This window comes from Sapajus apella, unplaced genomic scaffold, assembly GCF_009761245.1.
Source record: "Sapajus apella isolate SASKATOON/1434 unplaced genomic scaffold, GSC_monkey_1.0 scaffold164, whole genome shotgun sequence".
In the NCBI taxonomy this organism is placed as follows: Eukaryota; Metazoa; Chordata; class Mammalia; order Primates; family Cebidae; genus Sapajus; species Sapajus apella.
In genome coordinates, this window is record NW_022437104.1 from 1,182,753 (window position 1) to 1,203,216 (window position 20,464).

At 41.8% G+C, this 20,464-nt stretch overlaps 1 protein-coding gene across 1 annotated transcript in view; it reads right to left on the reverse strand.

The window, feature by feature from the left end:
- FAM120C (family with sequence similarity 120C) overlaps positions 1–20,464 on the reverse strand; it is a 110,818-nt gene that overhangs the window by 74,283 nt on the left and 16,071 nt on the right. The window contains exons 2-4 of the mRNA XM_032266988.1: positions 10,400–10,646; positions 8,082–8,164; positions 1,083–1,211 (exon numbers count right to left, since the gene is read on the reverse strand). Of these exons, the coding sequence (XP_032122879.1) occupies positions 1,083–1,211; positions 8,082–8,164; positions 10,400–10,646 (459 nt within the window). The remainder of the gene's footprint in view (positions 1–1,082; positions 1,212–8,081; positions 8,165–10,399; positions 10,647–20,464) is intronic.

The window sequence follows — 20,464 nt, forward strand, 5'->3', positions numbered from 1 at the left end:
TGAGGCATGAGAATCAGTTGAACCTGGGAGTTGAAGGTTACAGTGAGCCGAGATAGTTCCACTGCACTCCAGCCTGGGTGACAGAATGAGACCTCATCTCAAAATAATAAGTAAATAAATAAGAAAAACAGAAAGTAGAAGTGAGGTGACGAAGGGAATGTCTTGATTTGGGAAGCCTCGCATTAAGAAGTAAACGCTATGTCGTTACCCTCCCAAGATAAAACGAAGTATAACTGGAGTGCTAAGGCTAAAAGACAAAATACCACAAGAGTTGATGTAATGTACCTAAAAATTGTATACTGTGAACGCAGGCGTGGACTCTGTGAAGGAGTAACACCTAAACCCAAAAGGGCAGCTGTCATTGCATCCAGTTCATTTTAAGAATTTCAATGGTTGGTCATGTAATAAATGTTCTGGGCTTTTTTTTTTTTTTTTTTTTTTGAGACGAAGTTTCGCACCAGGCTGGAATAAACTCATGACCTCAAGTGATCCACCCACCTTGGTCTCCCAAAGTGCTGGGATTACAGGTGTGAGGTGTGTGCTTGGCCTACAATGGGCTTATATTACTTTGTCATCAGTAGAAAAAAAAGGTAAAGAACACGTTCAATCCAGGCTGTATAATGTTTTTTTTTTTTTTTGAGACGGAGTTTCACTCATGTTACCCAGGCTGGAGTGCAATGGCGCGATCTCGGCTCACCGCAACCTCCGCCTCCTGGGTTCAGGCAATTCTCCTGCCTCAGCCTCCTGAGTAGCTGGGATTACAGGCACGCACCACCATGCCCAGCTAATTTTTTGTATTTTTAGTAGAGACAGGGTTTCACCATGTTGACCAGGATGGTCTCGATCTCTTGACCTCGTGATCCACCCGCCTCGGCCTCCCAAAGTGCTGGGATTACAAGCTTGAGCCACCGCGCCTGGCCTGTATAATGTTTTTTAAAGGAAATTTTGGAGCTTTGGTTTGTAAGCATGGAGAAGGCAAGCAGCTAGGAAAACAGGTGTCACAGAAAAGATCAGGGACCTGCTGGTGTTGTTGAAGAAGGTAAGAAAATTGGGGACTCTTAGGAAGGGGAATGCTAACTTACCTGAGACTGTTTGAAAACATCCTTCCCGACTACATCCAGGTTTGAGGGATCTTTGATGGAACTGACATACTCAGAAACAGCCTTGATCACCACGTCACAGGGAGGAAGAACCAGCTGATGAGCTCGTACCTAGAAAAGGCAAAATAAGCAAGGGATGCTGACATCAAAGATGGATCACTAAGAAAAAGGGTGAAGTTGAGGGGAGATATGGAATTCAATTTCGGCAAATCCACTGAGAATTAAAATATTTTCTTTAAAAATAGTTTCACCCCCTCATTCTCAGTACAGAACACTTGGAGAACATGGAAAATTATAAAGCAATAAAAGCATATCATCCGGCCGGGCACGGTGGCTCAAGCCTGTAATCCCAGCACTTTGGGAGGCCGAGGCGGGTGGATCACGAGGTCAAGAGATCGAGACCATCCTGGTCAACATGGTGAAACCCCGTCTCTACTAAAAATACAAAAAAATTAGCTGGGCATGGTGGTGCGTGCCTGTAATCCCAGCTACTCAGGAGGCTGAGGCAGGAGAATTGCCTGAACCCAGGAGGTGGAGGTTGCCGTGAGCCGAGATCGCGCCATTGCACTCCAGCCTGGGTAACAAGAGCGAAACTCCGTCCCAAAAAAAAAAAAAAAAAAAGCATATCATCCATCTTCCTACAGAGATAACTACTGTTTATGACACTGTCATGATTCATCAGGCTTCCTTTTATGAGACATTTTGGCTTTTCTGCTATTAAATGTAATATTATAATGAAATGTCCATGTTTGGATTCTGATTTGAACTAATCACAAGAGGCCATTTTAAGATAATCAGGAACATCTGAAAATGGACTGGATATTAAGATGATGCCAAGAAATCAGCATTAATTTTGTCAGGAGTCATAATGTCATTATGCTTATGTAAGAAAACACCCAAGTATTTTAAGAGATGTATACTGAAGAATGTGAAAGGGATTTGCTTTAAAAAGCATTAGCAATAACAACAAAACCCAGAATGTGTGGCAAAATATTGGTTAACTGCTGGATCTGGAAGATGTTACAATGGTGATTTACCATATATTATTTTTTCTGTTTTTGTGATGCTTACATATATATATTTGGAGACAGAGTCTCCCTCTGTCATCCAGGCTGGAGTGTAGTAGTACAATCTTGGCTCAATGCAACCTCTGCCTCCTGGGTTCAAGAGATTCTCCTGCCTCAGCCTCCCAAGTAGCTGGGATTACAGGCACCCACCACCATGCCCGGCTAATTTTGGTATTTTTAGTAGAGACAGGGTTTCACCATGTTGGCCAGGCTGGTCTTGAACTACTGACCTCAAACAGTCTGCCTGCCTCGGCCTCCCAAAGTTCTGGGATTATAGGCATGAGCCACTGTGCCTGGCTTTTAAAAAAAAATTTTTTTTTTTTTTTTTTTTTTAGACGGGGTTTTACCATGTTGGTCAGGCTGGTCTGAACTCCCGACCTGAGGTGATCCGCCCTCCTCGGCCTCCCAGAGTGCTGGGATTACAGGTGTGAGCCACCGAGCCTGGCCAGTAAACATTTTTAATGCTATCATAAACTATAGGTATGATTGATGTCTTGCTAATTACTTAATTACAAGTTTTCTCAAACTGTAATTACTGAGGCAGAGGCTGTAAACTTCCTAAAGGCTTTAAAGAGTTTCACCGCTTGTTTCCCAGGCTAGAGTGCAATGGCATGATCTTGGCTTACCGCAACCTCCGCCTCCCAGGTTCAAGCGATTCTCCTGCCTCAGCCTCCCAGGTAGCTGGGGTTGCAGGCATGTGCCACCATGCCTGGCCAATTTTGTATTTTTAGTAGCAATGAAACTTTCTCCATGTTGGTCAGGCTAGTCTCAAACTCCTGACCTCAGTTGATCCACCTGCCTCAGCCTCCCAAAGCGTTGGGATTACAGGCATGAGCCACCATGCCCAGCCAGGCTTTGAATTTTTATAGATTGTTTTGCCAAAAGGCTTTATTATTCATTCCTTAAACATTTACTGCCCACTATGTGCCAGGCACTGTCCTAGGCACCAGGGACACAGCAGTGAACAAGACAAAAATCTCTGCCCTCATGGGTGCTTAAATTCTAGCATAGATGTTTTGGGATAGGGTGAGGGGAGTTAAACAAACTAAATAAGTAAAATGTATAGTTTAAGCTGGGCATGGTGGCTCATGCCTGTAATCCCAACACTTTGGGAGGCTGAGGCTGGTGGATCACCTGAGGTCAGGAGTTCGAGACCGGCTTGGCCAACATGGTGAAACCCCATATCTACTAAAAATACAAAAATTAACTGGGCATGGTGGCAGGCACCTGTAATTTCAGCGACTCGGGAGGCTGAGGCAGGAGAATTGCTTGAACCTGAGAGGTGGAGGTTTCAGTGAGCTGAGATCGCACCACTGCACTCCAGCCTGGGCAACAAGAGCAAAACTCCATCTCAAAAAAAAAAAAATGTATAGTGTACTAAATGTAGATAAGTACTGTGGAGAAAAGAGTAGAGAAGCAGCTAGGGAATGCAAGTATGTGTGTGCACATAATTTTTTTCTAGACAATCCCTACTGCAGAAGTGTGTGCATATGATCTTTTGTAGGGTGATCAGGAAAAGCCTCATTGAGAATGAAATTTTAGAAAACCTTCAGGAGTGAAGAAATAGCTATGAAAGAAGAAAAAGTATTCCAAGTAGAGAGAATGATAAGTGCAAAGGTTCTAAGAGCAAAAGAAAGAAAGAGATCAGAGATATAAGAGGGGGGCAGGCAGTATAGGGCTTTGTAGGCCATGGTAAGGATTGGAGAGTGACATGAAGAGCCATTGGAGGAATTTTTTTCTTGAGACAGATTCTTACTCTGCCCCCAGGAGGGAGTACAGCGGCACGATCTCAGCTCACTGCAACCTCTGCCTCCCAGCTTCAAGCAATTCTCCTGCCTCAGCCTCCCAAATCTCTGGGGCTACAGGCATGCACTACCACACCTGGCTATTTTCTTTTTTTTAATTTTTAGTAGAGACAAGGTTTCACCATGTTGGCTAGGCTGGTTTCGAACTCCTGACCTAAAGTGATCCGCCCGCCTCAGCCTCCCAAAGTGCTGGGATTAAAGGTGTGAGCCACCGTGTCCAGCCAAGGATTCTGAATAGAGAAGTGACAGGATCTCAGTTTTTTTTAAAGAATCACTCTGCTGTTATGTTGAGAATAAAATGGAGCTGGAGGGAAGAGTGTAAGTAGAAGACCAACAATTAGTAAGCTATTATAATAATCCAGGCAAGAAATAATGTTGTCTTGGCCAGGGTAGTAGCAGTGCAAATGGTAAGAAGTGGGTATATTCTGAAGGGAGAGCTGATGCTATCTGCTGACAAATAAGGTGCGGGATATGGTAGAGAGAGCGGACGTCAGGATGACTCCCAAGGATTTTAGCCTGAGAAAATGGAAGGATGGGCCGAGTGCAGTGGCTCACACCTGTAATTCCAGCACTTTGGGAGGCCAAGGTAGGTGGATCCCTTGAGCTTAGGAGTTTGAGACCAGCCTGGCCAACATGGTGAAACCCCGTCTCTACTAAAAATACAGAAATTACTTGGATGTGGTGGCACACGCCTGTAGTCCCAGCTACTCGGGAGAGGCTGAGGCAGGAGAATCACTTAATCTGGGAGGTGGAGGTTAGAGTGAGCTGAGATTGTGCCACTGCATTCCAAACTGGGCAACAGAGCGAGACTCTATTAAGAAAAGAAACAAAACAAAAAGAAAGGGAGAAAGAGAGTAAGAGAGGGAGAAAGAGAGAGAGAGAGAGAGAGAGAGAGAGAGAGAGAGAGAGAGAGAGAGAGAAAGAATGGAAGGACGAAGTTGCCCTCAACAAAAATGAGGAAGGCTGTGGGAGGGACAGGTTTAGGGAGATGATCAGAAATTTCTACCTGAACATATAACTTTGAGATGCCTATTGGACATGTAAATGAAGATATTGAGTAGGTGGAGATTAGAATCTGGAGTTCAAGGGAGAGGTCAGAGCTGAAGACATAAAACTTAGGAGTCATCAATGGACAGATGGCATTTAAAGTCATAAGACTATATGAAATCAATCACATGTAGTGACAGAAAAGAGAAGAGGCCGGGCATGGTAGCTCACGACTATAATCCCAACACTTTGGGAGGCTGAGGTGGGAGGATCGCTTGAGCCCAGGAGATTAAGACCACTTTGGGCAACATGGTAAGATCCCATCTCTACAAAAAATACAGAAAAAATTAGCTGGTCGTGATGGTATGTGCCTGTAGTCCAGCTACTCAAGAAGCTGATGCAGGAGGACCAACTGAGTACAGGAATTCAAGGCTGTAGTGAGCCATGATCACCCCCCTGCACTCCAGCCTGGGCAACATGAGACCCTTACTCAAAAACAAACAAATAAAACAAACCAGAAAAGAAAACAGAAGGGAACCAGAATGGAGCTCTGGGCTATTCCACAGAAGAAAAAAAGAATTATTTCTATTTCTTCTTTTCTATAAGAAGAAATATAGAGCAGTAGCTTGGGTGAAGAGAGTGAGGTCAAGAGGGATTTTTTTTTTAAATAAAAGTTTTATCTGTAAACTTCATAAATGCATGCTTATCCAACTGGGAAAGAGCAAAAAAAAAAAAAAAAAAAAAAAAAAAAAAAAAAAAAAGAGGAAAATCGAGGATGTAGGAGGAAAAGGGGGAGAATTGCTGAACCAATGCTCTTAAGTTGGCCAAAGGAGATGGGAGCTGTGCCTGATAGTCCCAGGTACTCAGGAAGTTTAGGCAGGAGGATTGATCACTTGAGCTATGATTGCACCACTGCGCTTCAGCCTGGGGAGCATAGCAAGACACTGTCTTTAAAAAAAAATTTTTTTTTTGAGACAGAAGTTTGCTCTTGTTGCCAGAGTGCAGTGGCATGATCTCGGCTCACTGCAACCTCCGCCTCCTGGGTTCAAGTGATTCTCATGCCTCAGCCTCCCGAGTAGCTGGGATTACAGGCAGCTGGTACCACGCCCAGCTAATTTTCTTATTTTTGGTAAAGACAGGGTTTCACCATGTCGGCTAGGCTAGGCTGGTCTCAAACTCCTGACCTCAGGTGATCCATCCACCTCAGCCTCCCAAAGTGCTGGGATTATAGGCATGAGCCACCACATCCAGTCAAAAAAATTTTTAATAAATAAAGAGATGGGATCTAGTTTAAGTAGAGGGATTGGCCTTAGGGATATGGACAGGTCATGCACAATTAATAGGAGGCAGGCAAAACGTGGGCACAGAGCGGGTAACACCTTCATGTAGCTGAGGTGAAGAGCAGGTAAGAACTTGTCAAAGTTTTCTTCCCATTGCTTCCATTCTGTCAGTAAAATAGGAAGTGAGGTCATGAACTGAGGGTGACCAAGTGAGGAGAACGTATTAGATGCTTGAAGACAGAGAAGGTATGAAACATTCATTTAGGATCATGAAAGAACAAAGGAAATAGAATACAATCACCAACTAACACTACCATCAAAAGTGTATGTGGGTATCACAACAGTCTCCCAACAGTCTTTTTTTTCTTGAGTCGGAGTCTCACTGTGTCACCCAGGCTGGAGTACAGTAGTGCAGTCTCAGCTCACTGCAACCTCCACCTGCCGGGTTCAAGCAATTCTCCTGCCTCAGCCTCCTGAGTAGCTGAGACTACAGGCATGTGCCATCACACTCGGCTAAGTTTTGTATTTTTTAAGTTTCACCACGTTGGCCAGGCTGGTCTCAAACTCCTGACCTCAGGTGATTCACCAGCCTCGGCCTCCCAAAGTGCTGGGATTACAGGCATGAGCCACCGCACCCAGCCACAACAGTTTTGATAATAGTAAGTAAACTAATTTTTCAATATTTGTTAAACCGTTAAGTTAAAAAAAATCACACTGCCTGGGTGCGGTGACTCATACCTGTAATCCCAGCACTTTGGGAGGCCGAGCTGGGCAGATCACTTGAGATCAGGAGTTCAAGATCAGCCTGGCCAACACAGTGAAACCCTGTCTCTACTAAAAATACAAAAATTAGCTGGGCGTGGTGGTGCATGCCTGTAATCCCGGCTACCCAGGAGGCTGAGGCAGCACGATCACCTGAACCTGGGAGGCAGAGGTTGCGGTGAGCTGAGATTGCAACACTACACTCCAGCCTGAGTGACAGAGTAAGACTCTGTCTCAAAAAAAAAAAAATTAGCCAGGTGTGATGGCATATGCCTGTAATCCCAGCTACTTGGGTGGCTGAGGCATGAGAATCGCTTGAACCCAGGAGGTGGAGGTTGCAGTGAGCTGAGATCATGCCACTGCATTCCAACCTGGGCGAAAGAGTGAGAATCTATCTCAAAAAACAAAACAAAACAAAACAAAAAAAACGAGTCACGGCCCCATAAAAAAAAAAAAAAGAAAAAAAATCACATTTAATTTACATGTCTGATCATTAGTGAGGCTGAACATCTAGTCATTGTATTTTCTCTACTTCAAATTTTCTGCTTATGTCCTTTGTTCATTACTTCATTATTGGGATATTAGTATATTTCTTTATAGACTTATATGAATTCTTGAGATAATAACAGTATTGATAATAACCAATTTCTTTTATCTTTTTTTTTTTTAGATGGAGTCTCGCTTTGTTGCCCAGGCTGGGGTGCAGTGGCGTGATCTTGGCTCACTGCAACCTCCGCCACCTGGGATCAAGCAATTCTCCTGCCTCAGTCTCCTGAGTAGCTGGGACTCCATGTGCCTGCCACCATGTTCGACTAATTTTTGTATTTTTAGTAGAAATGGGGTTTCACCATGTTGGCCAGACTGTTCCTGAACTCTTGACCACATGTGATTCACCCGCCTCCGCCTCGCAAAGTGCTGGGATTACAGGTGTGAACCACCGCACCTGGCCATAACCAATTTTTTTTTCTTCTGTATGTATGTGAAATATTTTAAATCTAATGTAAGACAATTATTCCATCAAAACTCCAATCAAAATCTCATATCCCCTAATCTGTATAGGCAAGAAATAGGGAACATTACCTTAAGTGATGCAAGAGGATGTTCTGGTCCCAAAAGGCTCCAGTGAAAAGCAGCCAGGTCCTCATCTGGGAGGATGTGGTTACCTATAAAGAACATTTGTCATTTATTGACTGCACAAATGTTTTCTTAGAACCTCCAGGCCATGAGAGGGGTCCTGGGAGAGAAAATGATCAAATAATTCACATAGGTCTGTATTTTTTTTTTTTTTTTTTTTTTTTTTTTTGAGACGGAGTTTCACTCATGTTACCCAGGCTGGAGTGCAATGGCGCGATCTCGGCTCACCGCAACCTCCGCTTCCTGGGTTCAGGCAATTCTCCTGCCTCAGCCTCCTGAGTAGCTGGGATTACAGGCACGCACCACCATGCCCAGCTAATTTTTTGTATTTTTAGTAGAGACGGGGTTTCACCATGTTGACCAGGATGGTCTCGATCTCTTGACCTCGTGATCCACCCGCCTCGGCCTCCCAAAGTGCTGGGATTACAGGCTTGAGCCACCGCGCCCGGCCCCAGGTCTATATTCTTAATGTGATACAGTAGCTCTGTGTTGGTTACCTAATATGTCTCATGTGTATTATATGTATCATCTTTATAATGACTATGTATGGTAATATCATTGCCATTTTACAGATAAGGAAACTGAGATTCGGACAAGTTTGGTGACTTGGCCCAATGTGGTGTGGCCAATAGGTACACACACCAAGATAAAAAGCTAGGAATCTAACTCCAAAGCCCATGCTAATGACTTCTCCCCTAAGTCATGTTGCCTGCTGTAACAGCAGCCACCAATTACTAACTGCCTAGTAAGTGCTGGGCATTTTGTACAGCTTATTTCATTTCACTTTATGAAGAAAACCATGAGGTATTATTATCCGCATTTCACAGATGAGGAAACTGAAACCAGGGAGACGTCACTTCAGTGATTTGCCAATGGCCTAATTCCAAAACTTGTGCTGACCCCATTGTATTATCCAAACTCACGTCCTTTGAGATCACAGAGCAAAGGTCACATCTGAGACAGGATATTAACCTTCATGTGCTAAGTACTTGAAAAACAAATTCAAAACATAATCAACTCTCTGCAATTTACTCTGAAATACGTCTTTAAGAGATAGATTGGGCTGGACGCAGTGGCTCATGCCTGTATTCTCTGTACTTTGGGAGGCTGAGGTGGGTAGACTGCTTGAGGTCAGGAATTCAAGACCAGCCTGACCAACATGGTGAAACCCCATCTCTACTAAAAATGTAAAAATAAGCTGGGCATGGTGGTGGGTGCCTGTAATCCCAGCTACTCGGGAGGCTGAGGCAGGAGAATCGCTTGAACCCAGGAGGTGAAAGTTGCAGTGAGCTGAGATCATGCTACTATACTCTAGCCTGGGCAACAGAGCGAGACTCTGTCTTGAAAATAAAACAAAATAAAATAAAATAAAATAGGCTGGGTACGGTGGCTCGCGCCTGTAATCCTAGCACTTTGGGAAGCCAAGGTGGGCAGATCACAAGGTCAGGAGTTCAAGATCAGCCTGGCCAATATGATGAAACCCCGTCTCTACTAAAAATACAAAAATTAGCTGGGCGTGGTGTCGAGTGCTTGCAGTCCTAGCTACTCGGGAGGCTGGGCCAGAGAATCGCTTGAACTCGGGAGGCGGAGATTGCAGTGAGCTGAGATCGCACCACTGCACTCCAGGCTGGGTGACAGGGCGAGACTCCATCTAAAAAAAACTAAATAGGTAAATAAATAAAATAAGAAATAGACTAATGGATGGGTAGAGGAATGGACAGATACATGATATGGCAATTATAGTAAAATGTTAACGGCAGAATATAAATGGTAGATATAGGGTTCTTACTGCAAAACTCTTTTTCAATTTTGCTGTATATTTGGAAATTTTCATAAAATATTAGCGCAAAAGAAACAAAGAGAAAACCATAATCAACAATTTGTCTTTCTGATCTCAATTTAGACACTGGGGAAGAAATGCTGATGCTCTGTGTGGGGAACCAAAGTTGTCTAGGGTTAATAAAACATTTAGCTTGAGAATACTCAGCATAAAAGAGTTATAAAATGTAACAAAATAAGGTTTACAGGAATCTAAATAATGTTCTGGAATAACCTGTAGCAACCCACAAACCAAACACGCGGAGTTTTAGTGTGGTCTACCAAGAAACCCAAAATCATGCTGAGTTCTCCCTAGCACAGGGTTTAGCATGAGGACTTTAAGAAGACAAATTTAATGATGACAGGCTAAATCACTTTAGTCCTCATCTCTTACCCCACGAAGAGGAAATTACCAATCACTGCATTCTCTTCTGTGGATGACCTACCTAGCAGTGCAGCAAATATGGGAAAATTCACCCTCTTCAGGCCCAGCTGCTTGGCCACTTCTTGCATCAGGAACTGGTTGGTAGTGAGGTTCTTCCCATTCCAGCTCAATTTCAGAGCATGGGAACTGTAGTAAGAGGGAATATTGTAGAGAGCATACTCGGAGTCATGGGCAAGAAGGCCATGAAAGCCATTTTCCCTGAAAAACGCCACCACTTCCAAATGGTGATCTTCAAGGCTCTGAAAGACCTAGGAGGGAAGAAGAGAACGTGTCATACTACAGAAGCTGATTTGTATTGTTAGAAGTCAGGAGGTTTAGCAACTAAATTTTACAGTTTGGTGAAATTTGAGATTACACGTGACAGAACAGAATATTGTTTAAAAATTTTTTACTTTAAAAAAAAATGCAGACATAAGATCTCACTTTGTTGCCCAGGCTCTCAAACTCCTGAGAGTTCAAGTGATCCTCCCGCCTCGGCCTCTGAAAGTGCTAGGATTACAGGCACAAGCCACTGCGCCCAACCAGAACAGACTACTCTTAAAAAACAAAACAAAACCACTCTCCCAGTCCGCAACTTGATTACTGTAAACACAGACAGCATTATACACGTGTTCATTCAAATGCCCAGTGTTTTTTTTTTTTGTTTTTTTTTTTTTGAGACGGAGTTTCACTCTTGTTACCCAGGCTGGAGTGCAATGGCGCGATCTCGGCTCACCGCAACCTCCGCCTCCTGGGTTCAGGCAATTCTCCTGCCTCAACCTCCTGAGTAGCTGGGATTACAGGCACGTGCCACCATGCCCAGCTAATGTTTTGTATTTTTAGTAGAGACGGGGTTTCACCATGTTGACCAGGATGGTCTCGATCTCTTGACCTCGTGATCCACCCACCTCGGCCTCCCAAAGTGCTGGGATTACAGGCTTGAGCCACCGCGCCCGGCCAATGTTTTTTTAACTCCTTTCATAAAACTTGCCCTGACGCACTTCAAAATTAGAGTACTGAAATTAACAAGGTATATATTACTTAAGTTTTTAGTTCAAAAAATAACATTAGACATCTGTTAGAAAGATAAAAAAGCTATTATTTATTGCTCAGCATCTATGTGCTGTATGTATTTTATATATATTATCCCATTGTTAGAATAACCATAGTAAGGTACATATGGATGAAAAGCTTTGATGTAGAAATAGACATAGAAATCTAAGTTTTTTTAAAGTCCTTGCTTTTTTCCTTAGTAGTACTGTACATTGCAGGGCACCTAAATAGTTGCACTTCCAACAGAGAGAAGTCAGAAACTTTACCCCATTTTAGAAATGGGGAAACTAAGGCTGCAAGAGATTGGCTGCCCCCAAAGTTGCATGAGTGAGTGGTAGACAGGATTCAAATCCAGGCTGATCTGACTCCAGAATGCACACTTTCTGTTGTACCGGACTTCTTCCTGGAGAGCACTATTTTTTATGTAACAGAGCTAAACTGTTAAGTATTCTTCCTGTACATGCCTCTATTGCTGTACTTGAAGTATACTGAAATTATCTGTATACTGGCTCCACCAGATTAAGTTCCTTGACCATAGAGAGAATTTACCTCTGTATTCCTGGCTCCCACACAAGACCTGGTACATAGTAGTAATAATAATGGCTAACAGATACTGAATATGTGCTATGTGCATTAACTCATTTAACACAACAACCTTCTGAGGGCATACCTACTATTATTATCCCCATTTTACACATCATTAGCCCCAGGCTCACATGGCTACAAGTAGCAAAGCCCAGATTTTGGCTCTAGAGCCTGTGGACCTTGATAATTTTTTTCAACTCAACTATTTTTCATTTAAGTTGGAATGGTAGTTTTCTGGAGTCTAACAGGAGTTTAAATGCATTAAACTTTTGCTAGACTATGGAAAAAGAGTCTAATCACAGTTGCCAGTCATGTCACACACAAGGGGAGAGACACCAGTAAGCAGATAGTGAAGCAAGGTTGGTATCTGTTTGATATCCAAGCAAAGGAACCAAAAAGTATTTTAACATATTTATGCCTAGAGATATGAGTAACTCCAGATGTGTCAGGGTAGGAGTAAACTTTTATACTGTCCCCTGGTGATAGTTTCTTCCAGCATACCACTCATACAAGTCATTGGTTGAGCATCTATTTACCTTGTACCAGGCACGGTTGTTAAGTGTGATATTTTCTCCCTCATCATCACAACCTCACCATGCAGGTATTAGAAGCCCCATTTTACAGATGAGGAAACTGAGGCTCAGAAAAGTAAGATGCCATACTCAGAGCTATAAAGCTAGGAAACAGCAACCTGGGTCACACTGACACCAAAGTCTCTTGGTGTCACCAAAGACCTTTTCCACTACAACACTTAATCTTTACCTGGTCTGAAGCTAATTATGCTACCATTCAAGTGATTTCAACTCCAGAAAGCCATGGGCTAGTGATTTTTAATCAGTTTGGTAGCTCTTAAAAAACCAGGAATGTACATCACAACCACCTGGAGATCTTTTTCAAAATATACAAACCTGAGTTCACCTCAGATCTGCTGAAATAATTTCTTTTTTGTTTTTTTTGAATCAGAGTCTTACTCTGCCACCCAGGCTGGAGTGCTCACTTCAACCTCCACCTTCTGGGTTCAAGCGATTCTCCTGCCTCAGCTTCCTGAGTAGCTGGGACTACAGGCGCACACCACCACACCTCGCTAATTTTTGTATTTTTAGTAGAGACTGGGTTTCACCGTGTTGGCCATGCTGGTCTCAAACTCCTGACCTCAGGTGATCTGCCAGCTTTGGCCTCCCAAAGTGCTGGGATTATAGACCTGAGCCACTGCACCCTGCCTGGAAGAATTTCTTGAGTGTGATCCGAACACCTCTATTTCAAAACAGCTTCCCGTAGTTTCTCATGCACACCCCCAATTAAGAATCACCGAACTAATCCAATTATTCATTTTATCACATAGGCAACTGAGGTCTAGAGAGGATAAATTACTTGACCTAGCTAATTGCAGCCGAAACAAGGTTAGAACAAAAGTCTCGTGATTCCAGGTAGGACTTCTTTCACTAAATATTCTGGAGTAGGTAATGGAAAACAATAGAATAACAATCTCAACAAATCTCTCACTGTTCCACAATACCCCTCTCCTAACAGGCTAATTTCCTAACTACCCATTTCCAAGATGACTCCTGCTTCCCTGTCTTTGGTTTGGTTCACTTGGTTTCCCTGCCTAGAATGCCTTATTGCCTCTTTCCCAATGTTCTGAATACTGTCCACAGGCCTAAAACCTCTTGGACAAATTCACTCCTATAGCACAGAGATGGATGACATGATCACAGAACTAATTTGACAATACCATCATCTTCAAGTTTTAAGGTCACAGGTTCTATCTTATCACAGGTTGTATCTCCGTGATCCTAACCATGTCCTTCCAACTAGAAAGGACAGAGAACAGGACTTGACTGGTAAAGAATAGTAAAGAAAGGCCTAGTGAGAGTGTTAAAAAGAAAAACAGGCTGGGCACGGTGGCTCACGCCTGTAATCCCAGCACTTTGGGAGGCTGAGGCGGGTGGATCACCTGAGGTCAGGAGTTCAAGACCAGCCTCACCAACATGGAGAAACCCTGTCTTTAAAAAAAAAAAAAGGAAAGGAAAAACAGTTTTGGCAAATGAGAGGGCACTATCATCTCAGTTTTTAACTTCACAGCAGATGTAGTGAAATCACTAGATTGCAAGCTACCCACAGCTCGAGTAGCAAAGTAGTATTAGGTATCAATTAAATATCTACTATGTATCAGGCACTGTTCCAAACCTGCCTCACATCCACTAACTCTGCAATAACCTCAGGAGGCATTATTATCTTCATTTTACAGACAAGTGATCGATGAGGCTCAGAGGTGGAGAACTTGACCAAAGTCACAAAGCTAAAAAGTGAAGCTAGCCAATAAGCACATGACAAGCTGCTCAACATTATTGGTCATTATAGAAATGTCCATCAAAACCACCGTGAGACCGGGCACAGTGGCTCACACCAGTAATCCCAGCACTTTGGGAGGCCAAGGTAGGCGAATCACAAGGTCAAGAGATCAAGACCATCCTGGCTAACATGGTAAAACCCCATCTCTACTAAAAATAAAAAAATTAGCTGGGTGTGGTGGCGCGTGCCTGTAGTCCCAAATACTCGGAAGGCTAAGGCAGGAGAATCACTTGAGCCAGGAGGCAGAGGTTGCATTGAGCCAAGATCTCGCCACTGCACTCGAGCCTGGTAACAGAGCGAGACTCCGTCTCAAACAAACAAACAAAAACAACAACAACAAAAATACAACGAGATACAAGTTAGCTCCCACCAGGATAACCACAGTCTAAAAATTGGAAAATAATGGGTGTTGGCAAGGATGCAGAGAAATTGGAATCCTTGTAAATTGTTAGTGGGAACGTAAAATGGTGCAGTCACTTTGGAAAATGGTCTCAGAGGTCCTGAAATGGTTAAACATAAGTTATCATATGATCCAACAATTCCACCCCTAAGTATATTCCGAAGAAAACTGAAAAGCTATGTTCATACAAAAACTTGTACATGAAAGTTCACAGCAGGCTTATTCATGACAGCCAAAAAGTAGAAGTAACCCAAATGTTTATGAGCTGAAATGGATGTGGTATATCCATATAAGAAAATATTTGGCCATAAAAACGAATGAAGTACTGATTTATGCTACAACATCAATGAACTTTGAGAACAGAATGCTAACCTGAAACAACCCAGACACAAAAGGCCATATATTGTATGACTTCTTTCATATGAAATGCTCAGAATACGCAAATCCAAAGAGATGGAAAAATAAATTAGTAGTTGCCAGGGATTGCGGGGATAGGGAATAAGACTAGTAGGTGCTGGGTTACCCTTGGAGGTTATAAAAATCTTCTGGAATTAGTGGTGATAGGTGAACAGCACTACGAATATACTAAAAACCATTAAATTATACACCTTAAAATGTTGAATTTTATGGTATATGTGTTATACCTCAATTTTTTTTAAGTGGAGATAGGATTAAAACTCAGCTCTGTTCACAAATCCCAAGCTCCCCTAAGGCTTAAGAACTCTTCATTACGGAAAATTTTAAACATACAAAGGTAATGAACCGCCATGAAAGCATCACCCACTTTCAATTGTTATCAATATTAAGTCATTCTTGTTTCATCTATCTTGACCCCTCCTTTTTATGGTGTTTTGGTATTTTTTGTTGTGACTAAAAAGCACATAAAATTGACCATTTTACTGTTTTTAAGTGTACAGTTCAGTTGTGTTATGAATATTCACATTGTTGTATAACATATCTCCAGAATTTTTTCATCTTGCCAATCTGAAATTCTACACCCATTAAATAACAGCTCCCTTTTCTCCCTCCTCCTAGTTCTTGGTAACCACAATTCTATTTTTGTTTGTATGAATTTGACTACTTTAGATACCTCATATAAGTGGAATCATATGGAATTTGTCCTTTTGTGGCTGGCTTATTTCACTTAACATAATATCCTCAAGTGTTCATCCATTTGTAGCATGTGACAGGATTTGTTTCCTTTTTAAGGCTGAATATTATTCCACTGTATGCTATACATTTTGTTTATCCGTTCATTCATCAATAGACGTTGGGGTTGTTTCCAACTCTTGGCTACTGTGAATAGTATTGAACATGGGTATGCAAATATCTCTTAGAGATCCTGCTTTCAATTGTTTCAGAATTTCAAGTGAAATTTCAATTTGAAGTGAAATTGCTGAATTATATGGTAGTTTCATTTTTAATATTTTAAGGAACCTCCATACTGTTTTCCATAGCAGCTGCAGCATTTTACAATCTCACCAACAGTACATAAGGGTTCCAATTTTTCCACAACCTTGTCAACACTTATTTTCTGTGTGTTCTTTTCACAGTAGCCATCCTAATGAGTATGAGGTGATATCTCACTGTGGTCTTGATTTGCATGGTGATATCTCATTATGGTTTTGATTTGCATTTATCTGATGATTACTGATGCTGAATATCTTTTGATAAGCTATTGCGCATTCCTGGCATATCTTAAAGCAATTCTAGACATCAAATCACTTCACGCATAAATACTTCATTAGTTAACTCTCACAGTTAAAGTAACATAACAGTACCATGATTACACCCAACAAAATTAACAATAATTTCTTAATATCATAATATCCAGTCCCTATTCTATTTTCCATGATTGTCCCCAAAATGTCTTTTGATGGTTGCTTTGTTCAAATCAGGATTTGATTCAAATAGAATACACATGCTGTATTTGGTTGATATGGCTCCTAACAATTTTAATGTGTAGCAGCTCCCCTTCCCTTTATTTATATGCCATTTGTTTGTTTAAAAAAACTCATTAAAAAAAAAAAACTCATTTTTTAGATAAGAAAAGTAATATAGACTATTTAACAAATTGTGTTGGGATAACTGAAAAGTCATTTGAGGAGAAAAACATGGATTCATACTTCACACTTTAACTAGTATAATCATAAAAATAACAGGCTAGGCACAGTGGCCAATGTATGGAAACCCAGCACTTTGGGAGGCCAAGGCGGGCACATCACTTGAGGTCAGGAGTTCAAGACCAGCCTGGCCAACACGGTAAAATCCTGTCTCTACTAAAAATAGAAAATTTAGCCAGGCATTGTGGCTGGTGCCTATAATCCCAGCTACTCGGGAGGCTGAGGCAGGAAAACTGCTTGATCTCAGGAGGTATAGGTTGCAATGAGCCGAGACCACACCACTGCACTCCAGCCTGGACAACAGAACAAGACTCTGTTTCTAAAAATAATAATAATAATAATGATAATAGAAGACATCATGAGGGAAACTTTATATAATCTCAGAATGGGGATAGTTTATGAGCAAATCCAGTAACACCCCCAGAAAACGGCCAATACTCTTGGACTATATGAAAATCAAACATTCCCACAGTATGAATGTATAAATGACTTAAGAAAAAAACTCAAACATTTCTGCTTGGGAAAAACCAATGTAAGTAATCTCAAAAGACAAATGACAAACTGCAAAATAGTGCAGAGGACTAATTTCCTTAATAAGAAGGGAAAAAAAACCAACAACCCAAGAGAACATTTTACAAAAAAGGAAATAAATAGATCTTAAGCATATAATAAGATGATCAAACTCACTTGTGATAAGAGAAATAAAATTAGGCCAGAAGTGATGGCTCAGGCCTGTAATCCCAGCACTTTGGGAGGCCGAAGTGGATAGGTCACAAGGTCAGGAGTTCAAGACAAGCCTGGCCAATATGGTGAAACCCTGTCTCTACTAAAAATATAAAAATGAGCTGACCATGGTGGCACATGCCTGTAGTCCCAGCTGCTTGGGAGGCTGAGGCAGGAGAATCGCTTGAACCTGGGAGGTGGAGGTTGCAGTGAGCCGAGATCACACCGCTGCACTCTACCCTGGACAACAGAGCAAGACTCCATCTCAAAAAAAAAAAAAAATTGAAATAATACTGAAACATGGTATTTCATTTACAAGATTAGCAAATAATGTATTGGTGAAGGAAACGCACTTGCAAACATTCTTGGTAAGGGTATAAATGGTAGAAACTCTGGGGAGAGCGATTTGGCAAGACCTTTCAAAATTACAACTGTGCATATCCTTTGCCCCAGCAATTCTGCTTTCAGGGATTTATCTTTCAGACACGTAAAGCTCTTGGAACAACAATGCAAGTGCCTAAGTGTGAGCAATTCCTTTGCAAACACAAAATATTTACTGTAGCATTATTTGTAATAAGTGAAGACTGGAAACAACCTAATTAATTGGCCATCAATAAGGGTACTAGTTAAATAAATCATAATGTATACGTACAATGGTATAGTGTAAAGCCATAAAAAATGACAAAACTCTATACACATAGAAAAAATCACCAACATATGGTAAATAATAAGTGCAAGGTACAGAATATTACGCATAGTATGCTGTTTTTAAAAGTTATTTTTCGTGGCCGGGCGTGGTGGCTCAAGCCTGTAATCCCAGCACTTTGGGAGGCCGAGGCGGGTGGATCACGAGGTCAAGAGATCGAGACCATCCTGGTCAACATGGTGAAACCCCGTCTCTACTAAAAATACAAAACATTAGCTGGGCATGGTGGCACGTGCCTGTAATCCCAGCTACTCAGGAGGCTGAGGCAGGAGAATTGCTTGAACCCAGGAGGCGGAGGTTGCGGTGAGCCGAGATCGCGCCATTGCACTCCAGCCTGGGTAACAACAGCAAAACTCCGTCTCCAAAAAAAAAAAAAAAAAAAAGTTATTTTTCGTGTAGAATATGTATATATGTAAAACATGTATATATATATGAAATGTATAACTATATTTGTTTTTATATCCATAGTATCTCTGAAAGAATACACAGCGAACTGATAATATTGGTCCCCTTTGGGGAGGAGAACCTAGCGGCTGGGAAAGGGGTGGAATATATTTTATCCTACATCCTTTTGTAACTTTTGAAGTTTTGTACCATGAATTATAAGTTATTCAAAAGATAAAATTACAACTGAATAAAAGCAGAACATATTCAGGGCAAAAGAAAAAAATGGCAGCATGTACAATGAAAAGTAATAGTCCTTTTATTCTCATTTCTTGGAAATAATCACTGTTCCAAGCCCCTCCCCTGAGTAACCTGATTCAGTCAAGTCTAGGGTCAGGCTGGGAATCTGTTTTTAACAAGAACCCCAGATGATTTTCGTGATGAAGTTTAAGAAACACTTATCTAGTCAACATGGCAATTTATTCCCAATCTGCATTCAATCCTGACAGGGCAAAGAGCAACAATTACCATCAGAACAGTGAGCACTCTGGCTCCATTTACACATTTATCATCATTGCTACCACCTGTAAGCGCCTGGCTCAAATTGGTCCAGTTTAGTCATTAACCTTGCAATTTTCCAGGAGAGTAAAACGATTTAGGAGAGATTCAGCTATAACATACTCAAACAACTGATCAGAAAAAATACCGCATTTGAGTTTTAAAGAAAGTGAGAGTTGAGATTCTGAACCACCATCTATAGCTTTTAATTGCTGGTTCAACGTTCAGTTCAGTGAATAGGAGTTGAGAGACTACTAAGTGCCAAGATGCAGACAGCACAAAGCATGATACTTACAATATGTGTGCGAGGTTATGGAGCAGAGGTACCATGGGAATACAGTGGAAAGGCACCTAAACAGTCAGTGGGGTGATACTTTTTGAGAGGAAGTGACACCTATTTATAAAACTCGGGGAAAACAGCTCTCTGAGAAGACATGTCTCATTTCCAATCACAGGTAGTGTAAAGCAGTGGGTTTCATACTGTCCTTCCCCAAACCAGAATTTGGTAGGTGGAGACCGGACCAAATAACCAGAGAGGATTGGTATTTCTACTCTTTAAATTTTTTAGCTTTTTGAGGCAGGGTATCATTTTGTCACCAAGGCTGGAATGCAGTGGCAGGATCATGGCTCACTGAAGCCTCCCTAAGAGGTGGGACTACAGGTATGCACCGCCATGCCTGGTTAAATTTCGATTTTGTGTAGAGACAGGGTCTTGCTATGTTGCCCAGGCTGGTCTCAAACTCCTGGACACAAGCAATCTTCTTACCTTGGCTTCCCAAAGTGCTGGGATTACACGCATGAGCCACCACACCTGGCCTGCTGTTCCTACTTTCTCTTCGACCTGAGCTCATAGTCCCCATTTTATGTATTTTATATTATGGCTCTTGCAGAAATATCTGAAGAGTATTTGATATTAAAAACAACCAAGAGTTATTAATCACTAGAATGTAAGCTTCCAGAAGGCTAAGATCTAAAAAATCTGTTTTGTTCACTGTTGTTATCTCCAGAACATAGAACACCACTTGCACAGAATAGGCAACCAATGAACTGTTTCAACTTTCAACCAATATGTACTAAGTCAGGCACTGACACATGCCAGGCACCAATCTAGGTATGGAGACAGATAAGTGAACAAGAGCCAGGTATAACTGAGCTCATGGAACTGACTGTAGTGATTAATATTTCAAGACAGACACTGGATTA